This window comes from Oryzias latipes, chromosome 19 (assembly GCF_053564925.1).
Source record: "Oryzias latipes strain Hd-rR chromosome 19, Olatipes_Hd-rR_3.1".
Lineage (NCBI taxonomy): Eukaryota > Metazoa > Chordata > Actinopteri > Beloniformes > Adrianichthyidae > Oryzias > Oryzias latipes.
This window is the reverse complement of record NC_136255.1, coordinates 3934407-3947334: the sequence shown is the minus strand read 5'-3', so window position 1 is coordinate 3947334 and position 12928 is coordinate 3934407. Positions and strand designations below refer to the sequence as shown.

Below are 12928 nucleotides of genomic sequence, written 5' to 3'. Positions count from 1 at the left end.
GACAGCAAACAAACAGCTTTAAAATCTACTGGAAGAAACTGATGGAGACAAACGGGGGACAAAAGTTTTAAAACAGACATACAACAACCTGAAACTGAAAAAACGGATGTTGAAACTTCAGTTAAATAAAAACAAAAACTGACTTAAAAAAAAGATGAATTCTGCAAGTCAACTATAAAACTGTCTTTTTTTATGTCTGTAAGTTTCAAAACTCAAATTTTCACTTTTAAATCTTTTTTTCAGTTTCAACTTTTGGCCCCTTTCTGACATGTGGGGGCGGGGCTTAGATGAAGGACCAATCAGAATGAGGAGGCTGGCAGCTTCAGGATCGGTGCATTCACTGACAGTGGACGCTTTTCAGCTTTCAGTTGCTCTCACCTGAGTATAAGCGGCCACATAGGAGTGGGAACCGTCCAGCAGAAACAAGGTCTCCACAGAGTGACCCAGAGCTTCCACCTGGGAACACATTTCAAAGGCGACGCAGGCCCCAAACGAGTAGCCAGCGATCCTGAAGGGCCCGCAGTCCTGGACCTGCAGGACGGAGCGCACGTAGAAAGCCGCCAGAGCAGGGATGCTGTCCAGAGGAGCCGCTGTGGGATCCAATGAGAGGACTTTTACAACTATCATGGGACAGACCCAGCTGTGACATCATTCCCATTTAGAAAGCCATACTCTAGGGCAGGGGTGTCAAACATATGACCTGCGGGCCATCCGGACCGCCAGATGGTTCAATCCGGCCCAGTCATGAAGAGTAAAAATTACAGGGATGTATAAAAAAAAAGCAAGTTTCTAGTCCATTCCCGTGGTAACTTATGATTTTTTAAAGAAATAAACGAAATGCACAATTCCGCCACTAGGGGGAGGAAAGCAAAATTAAAACAGGTGAATCAGCAAATCTCTGCACGTGCCAAATGAAAACCTAAGAGTTCTGCGTCTGGGTAAGATGTAGTTTGGTTCCTCGTGAGCCTCAACGCTGTTAAATTGCTATAAGAATGATCAGTAGTGACATGATAATGACCAGGATGTTGTCAAAAAGAAAAAAGGTTGAAGTGGAGGGCTGAGCTTTCCAGGAAAAAAAATCGAAATGGTTTTATTTGTTCATGGAGCTGAATGCAAAACCTGCATGCTTGGTATGTCAACAGGTGCTCAAAGAATATAAAATTCAGCACATACGAGACTCACCATAAAAACAAAATTTCCCTGTTTTCAGTTAAGAAAAGAGAAGATTTACCAACTATTATATGGACCGATAAAACAACCGTCTGCATTTACTGCAGACGTGACGTCAGTGATGGAGCAGTGACGGACACCTGATTGCAGACAAGTTGGAGCAAACATCCAAACCATTTTCAGATGGTGAACTTATGGAAAAATTCTGAAGGCTGCAGAAGTCTTGTGCCCCAAACAGCAGTCGACCTTTGCCAGATACAACATCTCTGAGAAGACTTGGACGCCAAATGAAGGAATCCAGTCATTTATTGAATTTTTGGTCACTATTGATGAAAGCACAGATACAGATATTAGAGGTGTTGAAGAAACGTCACAGCAGAGTTTCTTGAGTTGATGGACACAACAACAGCTGATGACATAGTCAGCTCTCTAGTTACTGTGCTGGAGGATGTTGGAGTGAATCGGTCATGTGATGCCAGTCTGGTCACTGATGGCCTCATCAAAGGTCATGAAGAAGGCACATGATGCCACAAAATTCAGGAAAAGATTCTTGGACATTTCATTGTTTTGTTCACTTGAATGACAGTAAATGTGTTTCTGCACAGGATCTGAATCCTGATATTGATAAATGGATGAAGTTTCAGGAGAGAAAGGAGGTTAATTCCAAATTCTTATGTTAACAAATGTTTGCAAGTTTAATTTAATTTATTTTTTATTGATTTGCATATTTACATTTTAGGCAGGGCGTTTCCTTTTTTTTTTTGTAGCCTCTCGAGTTTATTATTGGGATTGCTTCAGTGTCTGATGTAAAATATTCAGTCTGTGTAAAATTGAATAAACCACATTTTTTTTAAGTGAAATGCATTTTATTTTAGATCCATTGGCCTCTTTGAATGAATGTGGAATAATACGTGACTAGGTACTATGTTGGTTGACGCACTTTTTCCAACTGAGTTTTTGCTTTTATGCTACTGGTCCTGCCCACTTGGGATCATACGCCTTGAATGTGGCCCTCGAACCAAAATGAGTTTGACACCCCTGCTCTAGGCTTCAGCGCTCAACAACAACCACGTTTTATGTGAACCCTTGCAGTGCGACACACAGCCGGAGTACGGAGTCAGACCAGGATCCGCTTAAAGGGAACGAAAACCACACTGTAGATTTAGATTTAAAGTGGTTTCAAAAGAGGATTGCTCTTCTTGTACAGACAATCGCACAGTGACAAAGCAAACCTTTGATGGTTTTTGTTGTGCATGTTGAGTAAAAGCCAATCGTGGACATGAGGGTAATTACCATTGGTGCACTGGAGACCAAAGCAAGGAATGCTGAGCTTGGAGGCCAGAGTCTGAAGAGCAGCGATGGAGCCTTCAATGGGATGGACCAGAAACAGGGGCCTCTCCTGGCTCTGCACCTGGTTGAGAGGCACCAAAGTGGGTCCATCTGGATCAACCAACAGCTGGTTCACATCAAGCTTCTCAGCAGAGGAAGCCCCATCCTTCTTTGTTGCAGCAGGCCCATCTACAAAGACAGATTTAGACAGGAATGGGTGTTATGGAGCTGGAATGTACGAAATCCTTCCAAAAATATATTAAGCAGTGAAAGCTTGTGAAAGTATTCGCCCCCCCTTGAACTTTTCAAGGCTTCAAACATGAAGATAGAAAACTGTAATTTTTTGTGAAGAATCAACAACAAGTGACAACAAGTCATGAAGTGGAACGACATTTACTGGACTCTCTCCAGATGATCAGTCAGGATCTCTGAATGATCCAAAGTTGACCATAAAGACTAATGATGATAACAGAATCCACTTGGATGTAATCAAGTCTGTATAATTGCAGCTGCTCTGTGATCGACTCAGAGGTCCGTTTAAAGCGCAGAGAGCATCATGAAGAACAAGGAACACCAGGCAGGTCTGAGATACTGTTGTGGAGAAGTCTAAAGCCGGATTTGGATACAAAAAGATTTACTGAGCTTTAAACATCCCAAGGAGAACTGTGCAAGCAATAATGTTCAAATGGAAGGAGTGTCAGACCACTGCAGATCTAGAAAGACCCAGCCGTCCGTCTAAACTTTCAGCTGAAACAAGGAGAAGACGGATCAGAGATGCAGCCAACAGGCCCATGATGACTCTAGATGAACAGCAGAGATATACAGCTGAGGTGGAGAGTCTGTCCATAGGACAACAATCAGTCTTATACTGCACAAATCTGGCCTTTATGGAGGAGTGGCAAGAAGAAAGCCATTTCTTAAAGATATCCATAAAAAGTGTTGTTTAAAGTTTGACACAAGCCACCTGGGAGACACAACTGAAACTGCTGTTTAAACGCTCTCCATCCAGCCTCACTGAGCTCCAGCTGTTTTCAAGGAGGCATGGGCCAAAACGTCAGCCTCTCCATGTGCTAAACTGATAGAGACTAACAGCTGGAATCACAGCAAAAGGTGGAGCTATTAAGTATTAACGTAGCGGGCTGAATCATTTTGACCGCCTAATATTTCAGTTTTTATTTGTTAAACAAGTTTGAAATATTCAATAAATGTCGTTCCACTTCATGATTGTGTTCTACTTGTTGTTGGTTCTTCACAAAAAATGACAGTTTCTATCTTTATGTTTGCTGCCTGAAACGTGGCAAAAGGTTGAAAAGTTCAAGGGGGTCGAATACTTTCACAAGGGACTGTATTTCAGTGGATGTTTGTCTTGAACAGTTGAGTGATCAGCCCTGCTGTAGCCTCTCAGCAGAAACAGTGTCTTATGTCCTGGAACCACACGCCACTAAACACGCCAAAGCTTTTCTTCTATGTACCCTTGGATCCGTCCGGCTTGCCGCTTGCCAGCTCTCGCAGCTTGTTGATGGTGAGCTGCCGGATCTCCCTCATGCTCATCTGGATGTTGTAGTTCCGTTCAAGAGTCTGTCGCACCTCCACGCCCATGAGAGAATCCAGGCCCAAGTCAGCCAATGAGGAGTCAGCATTCAGACTGGCGACGTCCCGCACACCTGCCAACAGAAGGTCAATCAAGGACAGAAGCCATGACAGTGATAACGGCTTGGTCGGGTCAGCGGTTTGGGTCATGTGCTTCCACAGAGGCCGACTTCCTGTTGGGCTGGTCCCAGAGTTCAGATGTGCACACAAGCGTCACAGCTCCATGTTCCTCGTTTTCCTACCCAGAATGTGAGCCACTGCCGCCACCAGGTCTTTCTGGTCCCCCTGCTCCTTCTGGACCGCCGTCCTCTGTGCCAGCACAAAGCTGGACATCACTGGCTGCTGCTGGCACAGGAACTGGTCCAACACCTCCAGGCAGGAAGTGATGCGCTGTGGCAGCGTGCCGCCGATCACGGTGTCATTGCTGCCCATGGTCTCCAGCACCACGCCCACATCGCCGATGGCCCCCCACTGGACCGCTAGGGCAGGCAGGCCATCGAAGCGGCGCTTCTCACACACGCGCTCCATGGCTGAGTTGGCGTAGCCGTAGTTACTTTGGCCGGCGTTTCCGCGCCCACAGCTGACGGAGGAGAAGGCCACGAAGTAGCTGAGGTCCGGACACGACCTTCTGGTGACTCTGTGGAGGAAAACGTGGAGGACTGGATGAGGCTTCAGACGGACACCGCTACAGCCTGACGGTGGGAACCAAACCCACCTGTCCAGATGGACGATTCCGTCATATTTGGGTTTGATGACATCAATGAAGAGTTCGGGGTTCAGGTTCTCCAACATGCCGTCCTTCAGCACCTGACACAAGCAGACCCCCCCACAAAGCTTTCTTCATGAGCTGCACTTTCAAAATACAGAACATCTTAAAACAAGAACCAATTCCTGAAAATCCTGATGTAGTGGATGATACGATGTACATTTACTGCCTCTGTAGGTGCCCCCCCCACCCCCACAGACTATGGAAAAATGCCCTGGTGAATATGCAGACAATATTTTTTGGACTTTTTATTATTTTTTTCCTTTGTCTGCTGTAAATGGACATTTTCGGGTGGAAAAAAAAAAAGAATTTTGCTGTTTTATCCAACAAATGAGAAATTTCTCACCATGGCCAGATTGAAGACTCCTCCCACTGGGCCCAGCGCGCTCGCCTCGGCGATTAGCTGCTCCGTTCCCTCCATTGTGCTGACATCTTGGGTGGAGACCAACACCTCCACGCCCTGATGCTGCCATTCTCGCACACGCTTCGCTTGGTAACCTAAAAGGAGGAAAAAGTCATCAGAAAGCCAAAAGAATCCAAATCCCACAAACTAACAGGAGGCTGCCATCATGGTGCTTCTGGAGAGAACTCCTCCAGCAGAGCAGCGATGCCAATGCCAGCCTGCCGCTAACCCCCGGGGCCACGATGGCCGACTTGACCCCTGACCTTAGCCAAAATCAACAGAGCTCAAATATCCTGTGGCTTACCAGTTCGGATGCCGGATCTGGTGGTCAGTACCAATTTGCCAGCCCCCCTCTCCACCAACCAGTGAGCGAGTTCCAGACCAAACCCCCCCAAGCCCCCAGTGATGATGTAGGAGTGTGAGGGCTGGCAGAAGGTGCGGGGGACGGCTGGAACCGATAAAGGGGGTGCAGGCCGAACCGCTGGCTCCCCCTCCTCAGCTCGGACCTTAGAGGCAACACAAAGACTTTAGGGGGGGTTTTGGTGCAACTTTTACGCCTGTTTTATAAACAGACTGCCTGGTTACCCCGAAAGAACACATTGAAAGAAATCTGCTGGTTTGACGGAGACATTGTCCGGTTAAAGTGCTGGACGTGTCTCACTCCAACAGACGTTTCAGGTTTGATTCTTTCAGTTTTCTTCTTTTGAGATGGAATGGAAAAAGGTTTTATCCAGAAGTGAACTTACTACAATTTAGCACGAACTGTAATACATTAGCAGATTTATATTGTTGTATTTTCACTAAAGTTGAGGGACTTTTTGGGTTGGTTTTCTGAGCATACCTTTAGAGGATTGGGCACCGAGTTCACCGAGCTCGAGTTACTGTGTCTAGATGAGACACATGAGGTGAGGAGAGGCCTCACCTGTAATCATCAAAATAAATAGCTCCAATAATCTGTGCTTTAAATGCAATTTCAATGAAGGATTCTAATCCTTTTGATTTTAAACTGGCTGTATTTGACGAATTTCCAGTTCAGTGACAGCCAAGGCTACGAGCTGAGTCAGCACATAGGATTGCGCAATCCCTTACAAACTATTTGCACACGAGGCTTTAGCTTCATCGGCGTATGCTGATAATGGAATGCTCTTTTAAAAATGTGTGTACATTCTGGATATTTTCATTCCATGTCCTCATCTTTCCATATAATAGGATAAGTCATTGGTAAATTTGTTGGGTTGATACGTTTGTCAATCAGATTCTGGAAGAGTCGGTGCCTCACCACACGTCACGGCTATAGATTTGGTGTTTATGGGAAGTTGAGGTATAAAGCAAGTTCCTTCCCTCCCTTCAGGTTTTTTGTCAAAAGCAGGGCCAAGCTTTAAAAGTGGACAACAACCTGCAGGACCACTTTGCCGATGTGCTTCCCCTGGGCCATGTATCTGAACGCCTGCTCCACCTCCTGCCTCTGGAACACCGTGGTGTGAAGAGGCCGGACCACGCCTCCCGCTATGCCGTCCTTCAGCAGCCGGTACACGTCCTCCCATTCTCGGTTCCCCTCTTCGAATAGAGCATCCAGCAGGATGCCGTGAAATGAGACGTTCTTGAGGAACAGAGCCATACCTGCCGACAGAAAGACGTCCTTTCATGGATGCAGCTTCCACTTTTATACCATCAAAAGGTCTTTTTCACGACAAAAGAAGAACTCTGTTGAAGATTTTGTCAAGTTGGGGTCTGAATCAGACAAATTCATTCCCAACTTTGTTTTTAGTGTTGCTGATAGAGACCAAAAGCAATAAACCTGTTTTTTTTTTTACCTCAGGTCATTAAAATGTATATGTAAGCTTCACTTCAATCAATCACTTGTGCCTTAGTCACAACTGCCCTTAGGGGTAGATACGGGCCGTCTCTGGGTGACAGAGGGGCAAGCCTGTACGGGGTATGAAGGTGGCCCCCGCAGAGCACCTGATAAACCTGCTCGGGCGTGAGGTCGTAGCTTAAACAACACGTAAAGGTAAGGAAGCTGTAGGCGTGTCGTACGGAATTTTCCTCTTTTCACCCCCCCCATGCACAATTCAGCAATGACTAGAGTGCAACAGAGAGGCAACCTATGACATCATCACCAGTATGTCAGAAGTGCAGGTAACTTCCACTATCCTTACAAGTACTTTCCGATACCACACGCACAATAATGGTACGTTCCTTTTTCATCATGTCCCTGTCTAACCTGTGTCCCTCACAGGTTAGACACACCTGCGCTCCCCTTAAGAGCCCCTCTCTATGACCCTCTGAGGACCCCGACGACCCAAGAACCCACAGGACCTGTGCGGGTCGCCCCCCCTGTACAGGTGCATGTGACTAAGGCATTAGTTTCCTTAGAAAAAGCGCACACACACACACAATGTATCCATCAATAATTAACGTTAGCATAAAAAGAAAGTCTGAACAATAAAAGGGGTAAAAACTCTGGACTCACCAAGCGGGGAGTTGTTGGAAAGGTCGTACTTCCCGATCTCCAGGAAACGTCCGTGTCGGGCGAGACATCGAATACTGGCCTGCAGCTTCTCCTCAGCCAGAGAGTTCAGCACAACATCCACGCCTGAAACACAACACTGATCTTTATCTCCACGCCGTCCAAAACGCAAACACATCATCTTTTGTTTTCCTTCCACCTATCCATCACTCATGACTTCCTCCATCCACAGACCTCAAAATCCTCCATGAGGACCAAATGGTCGAGAATTAACACATTTAACTATAAATATTCCATACTCCAAAACGATAATCACTCAAACAAATGTTACACAAGGAAGGTGGGACCTCTGAGCTTCTGTCCCCTACCGCGTCCCTGGTGGGGGAACCCCGCCCCTCGGCGGTGGTTGCCGTGTCCCTTGGGTGCTGGCCCTCTCTCCACTCAGGGAGAGGGATCCTTAAGATTTCTGGCAAGACCAAGAGACGGGGATCTCATCCCATCTGCGCTTGTTTTACACAAAAATACCAAAAAATAAGATTCATAAATTCCTATTGTCACAGTAGAATCTGTCCAACACGAGGAGCCTTCAGCTGCTGGACGGGACATGTGGACATGACCCAAAGGTCAGATGATCAAACCATCTCAACATGCTTCTCTTGACATGACTCATCCTTGTCACAACCCCCCCCCCCCTCACCTTTTCTCCAGCAGACATCCCATGGAGTTTGTTACCCCCCCCCCCCCCCCCCCTTGACTCATCAAAGCATTGCAGACACTGACCTGCAGATCTATTCATCTGTTGACCCCCGACCCCCATCCCTTTCTCCCATATGAACAACACAATGATACTCTACCGACCAAAAGAGTAACTTCTGGCTTAGAGATGCTTCAGTACTTCATGGATGAAACCAAAAAGTAGAAGATTAGCTGACAAAAAGCAACAAGGACATTCAGACACCCCCACACTAAAATCCTCTTTGGTTTGCTCCACATGGGTTACCCCCCCGACCCCAGAGGGAAAAGGTTTCTCCACCAAGAGCCTATTGCAAGATCCTTCCAACAACTGCAGCTACAAATGAAGAACTTCATCACAGCCAAAACAGTTTTCCTCTGTTCCTTTGGTGGTTTGTCCTGATGCTGCAGTCTGGAAGAAAGGCTGACCTTTGCCCTGCGTGTGCAGAAGGACGTGCTGCTCAAATGTGGTGTCCCTGGAATTGGCCACAGATTCTGCCGAGAGTTCAGGAAACCTCTGCAGGAGGTAGGCCCGCTTCTCCGCTGAGCCTGGAGATCCCACACAGAAGACAAGATGGTTACTGATGCGTCTCGGTAAACCAATCAAAAGAAAGCAAGTCTAAGTACACACCGGGACGAATATTCGCCAGGCGTTATTCGCCAGCGTTTTTCGCCACGTTTTTTGTGTTCACACCCAGGCGATTTTCACTGACGATGAGCCGAGTGAACATGAAATTCATTCCCTGACATTAGATGGCGCTTAATGTAAAACAGAAATACTCCTGTACACAAGGTGGCGCTGCGCAACTTTACGCTTCTGAAAGTCGCTTTTCACTCAGAAGAAGAGAGCAAGTATTTACACGCTTGTCAGAATCATACAAAGAAAACATGAATATTTCAAACACCAGTTGCTCCAACTGGTGCTTGGTTCGGGGATATTTTAGAATGTCCATCATCATTTCTTTGCGGCAGTGTAGACGCTGCTTGGCGTCTATCTTCTTCGCTGGTAAGTGTGCTCAGCAAGGCAGTTTTGTGTTTGAGCGCCCCCAAGTTGTGTTTTACTGTAACTTCAGAAGCTCCAGACACGTGTGCAAAAGCGCCATTCTCATTGGTCGAATAGATTTCGACGCGATGCGTCAAAAAAAAAAAAAAAAAAAAACGAAACCGAGGCGTTTTTTTTTTTGACACTTTGACGCGTGGCATTTTTTCGCGTTGGTGTGCACACTCTCATTGGTGCCCTTTGTTTAGTCACGAGGCGTTAAACGTCGGCGAAAATCGCGCGCGAAATTCGTCCCGGTGTGTACGGGCCTTAAAGCTGCATTTACACCACGCCCGGGCTTCACCAATCATTTCCAGAATCCATTGGATTGGATTCACCAGAGCCTGGATCCATTCACGATTTTTGGATTCTGTCCATCCACTCAATTCAATTTGGAATTTACACGATTCACACATTTAGACATATTTGTACAGAAATACATTAATAATATATGAATGTTTTGAAGATATTCCTATTAATCTAATAAAGTTCAAACGCTGTAAATATTATTAGTGAAATAATTAAGCAGTGAAATTATCAACACCATACAGTTTTACATGATTTCTCTAAAAGGTGAAGCTCCAACTAAAATGTACAGATCATCATGTTCTGCTTCTCCTGGAGGTGTTGCAGTTTGGCCACTAGGTGGAGCTCTCACTACAGCATCACACTTTATTCCAGAAGATTGAAGCAAAAAACGGTGCTACTGTCTTCTGAAGATGAAAACGTTGATGGTTTGTCAAAAAAATACATTTAAATAAATTTTTTCCCCGCAAAAATTGTTCTGACGCAATGCATTGTGGTCTTTATTCGCTGATCTAGTGGGCATGGATGCACAATGGTTTTTCGCAGAGACTTCTTGGAAATTTCCAGGGCTCCGGATTTTAGAATTGTAGACCCGGACAGCACTACAGAATGAAAAACGTGCTATAGAGTGAGTAGTGCAGGAATTCACAACCCGGATCTTAAAATCATCCGTGTCTTCTGTGCATTGCACAGTTAATGCTTCCAGGTCGTGATCAGGCTGAAGACATTTTGTCGGTAGCTCCTCCCACACGCCGCTAGAGCATCACGCTTATGAACAGAGGGGGCGGGCACAAATTCGCCTGTCCAAATAGTGGCGCGAGTGTGAACGCAGAATAAAGCCTTGGCTTCTCTGGATGTTTAAAAGAAGAAGTAGGACTAAAGCAGGAAAATTTGAAATAGATTAGATGATAAAAGGATAAACAAAAAACCCCAAAGCCTGACTGTTTGCAGCAATGACTGGGTTTGCACTAGATTTGTTATTCAAATGTGAGCTGTCATTACCAACATTTCTTGGAATATTTAATGAAAGGAAGAAATTCAGTTTTATGCCGACAGCTGGCCAACTCTGGTCCAGAAGAGCCACAACCCTGCCGGTTTTACAGCCTGCTCCTGATTTGCTGACTTGAGGCATCCCAGCATCAAACAGTCCGGGGAGAGCTGGTCAACAGGCAGGGCTGTAGCTCTTGAGGACCAGGGTTGGCCAGCCTGAAACCTGCTTAACGGTTATGTAGTTCACCTGCAGGACGGAAACACTCAGACACCGTTTACGTTGAGGGCAGAAACAGACTCTTGTGGATGAACAGATCACTACTGCAGCCAGGAAACCAAGCGTGAAGACGTGTGAGCACTGACCAACTGTTGTGAAAACTCTGCACTTCTGGCTCAGAGCGATGGCAATGGCTGCCTGGCCTACCCCTCCAGAGCCTGAATGGATCAGGACGGTTTCTCCAGGGCGGAGCCGGCCGCGCACCACCAGAGAGTAGAAGGCTGTGGCGTAGACCACGGGCACCGAGGCAGCCTGCTCCATGCTCCTGCGGCACAAACACACACACATCAGTACGACCAACAGCCGCTTAATCCCTGTCGGGGTCACGGGAACGGGTCATCACCAATACACTGCATGGTCAAAAAACACCTATGGGACAATTCAGAGTCACCAATCAACTTTGTGGACTGTAGAGGAAGCTGGAGGGAATAAGATGAACCACGCAGAGAGGTGGAACTGGAATGAGGGAAGAGACGGCACCAACCACTAGGCCGCCATGATTTGAGCCTCCTAAGACCTGGCCTTCACATGTGTCGACATAACGTTGCAGGTTATTTCAACGCAGTAGTTAATCTGGCTTCACTGGGGCCCTGGGACTACGAAGAAGTTAATATAAACTACTCTCCGATAAAATGTGGAGAATTTTTTGCCATCTAAACAACGTGCTTGTTTCACATCACAAGAAAGTTATACACTGAACAAAATCGAAATGCAACACTTTTATTTTTGCTCTCATCATCCATCAGATGAATCAAAGATCAGACACATTTCCTACGGACTCAAACAACATTTTCTCTCAAATATGGTCAACAAATGTGCCTAAATCTGCGACTGAACACCTTTGCTGAGAGAATCCGTCCCACCTCACAGGTGTGCCATGTCAGGATGCTGATCGGACAGCATGATTATTGCACAGGTGTGCCATGTCAGGATGCTGATCGGACAGCATGATTATTGCACAGGTGTGCCATGTCAGGATGCTGAGGCGGGGACTAACCAGTGGGCGGGGACTTCCCAGAGGAAGCGTTTGTCAGCGTCCACGGCTGTGGCCAGGCCCTTTGCAGGGAGAAGCCCCATCACACGGCGACCAGCAGCATCCCGTCCAGAGAACTCCATACCCAGCATGCACTGCTGCAGAGCTATGCCTCCTGTACACATTAGGAAACACCCCATCATAAAAAAATCCACTTTATGTTTGCGTGATGCATCGGGTAAAAATGAACAGCCAAGGAAAAGATGGAAGTGACAGCAGCAGACATGTCTGAAACCCGTTGGGGGGGGGGGGGGTTACAAACCTGGGATGGCATCGGGGGGCAGTTTGCCTGTGGCCAGCATGATGTCCCTGAAGTTGAGCGAGCTGAAGTAAACCTGGCACAGCTCCACGCCGCCACCGCCGCCTCTAAAGTGGCGGAGCGGGGATGCGATCCAGCGCAGGGAGGAAAGGTCACCACGGGTCAGCACATTGACGTACGCCGCATCGGTCGGCTCCTCCTTCATCTCTGAAACCCATAGACACAGTGAAGGAGGGGGTCACCGAGATCAGGATGCACTAAAAAGTTCTATTCTATTCTATTCTGTTCAGTGAAAAGCTGAAATACCAATAGATTTGATGTAAGCTAAACTAGCTGAAACAGGTGAATAATTCAGACTCTATAAGTGAAGTGTGGACCCTGCAGATTGTGGCGAGGGTATAATACAGTATCATCAGCGTAAAAATGGATCTGGGACCTGCCAACTGCTTTGAATATGTCGCTGATGTATATGGAGAAAAGGGTGGGGGCTGGACGTGCTGAAGCCAGATCTGGACTGGAGGCAGAGAAAGCTGGAGTCGACTTAATAAAATGATGGTTAAGACG

The 12928-nt window shown here is 46.7% G+C and overlaps 1 protein-coding gene across 1 annotated transcript in view; it reads right to left on the bottom strand.

The window, feature by feature from the left end:
* Positions 1 to 12928, bottom strand: part of fasn (fatty acid synthase) — a 43042-nt gene that overhangs the window by 2807 nt on the left and 27307 nt on the right. Inside the window, exons 27-39 of the mRNA XM_004080702.5 lie at positions 12368 to 12571; positions 12070 to 12220; positions 11159 to 11337; positions 8890 to 9009; positions 7732 to 7854; positions 6655 to 6878; positions 5563 to 5764; positions 5202 to 5353; positions 4805 to 4896; positions 4332 to 4726; positions 3972 to 4163; positions 2464 to 2688; positions 379 to 590 (exon numbers count right to left, since the gene is read on the bottom strand). Coding sequence (XP_004080750.2) covers positions 379 to 590; positions 2464 to 2688; positions 3972 to 4163; positions 4332 to 4726; positions 4805 to 4896; positions 5202 to 5353; positions 5563 to 5764; positions 6655 to 6878; positions 7732 to 7854; positions 8890 to 9009; positions 11159 to 11337; positions 12070 to 12220; positions 12368 to 12571 — 2471 coding nt within the window. The remainder of the gene's footprint in view (positions 1 to 378; positions 591 to 2463; positions 2689 to 3971; positions 4164 to 4331; positions 4727 to 4804; positions 4897 to 5201; positions 5354 to 5562; positions 5765 to 6654; positions 6879 to 7731; positions 7855 to 8889; positions 9010 to 11158; positions 11338 to 12069; positions 12221 to 12367; positions 12572 to 12928) is intronic.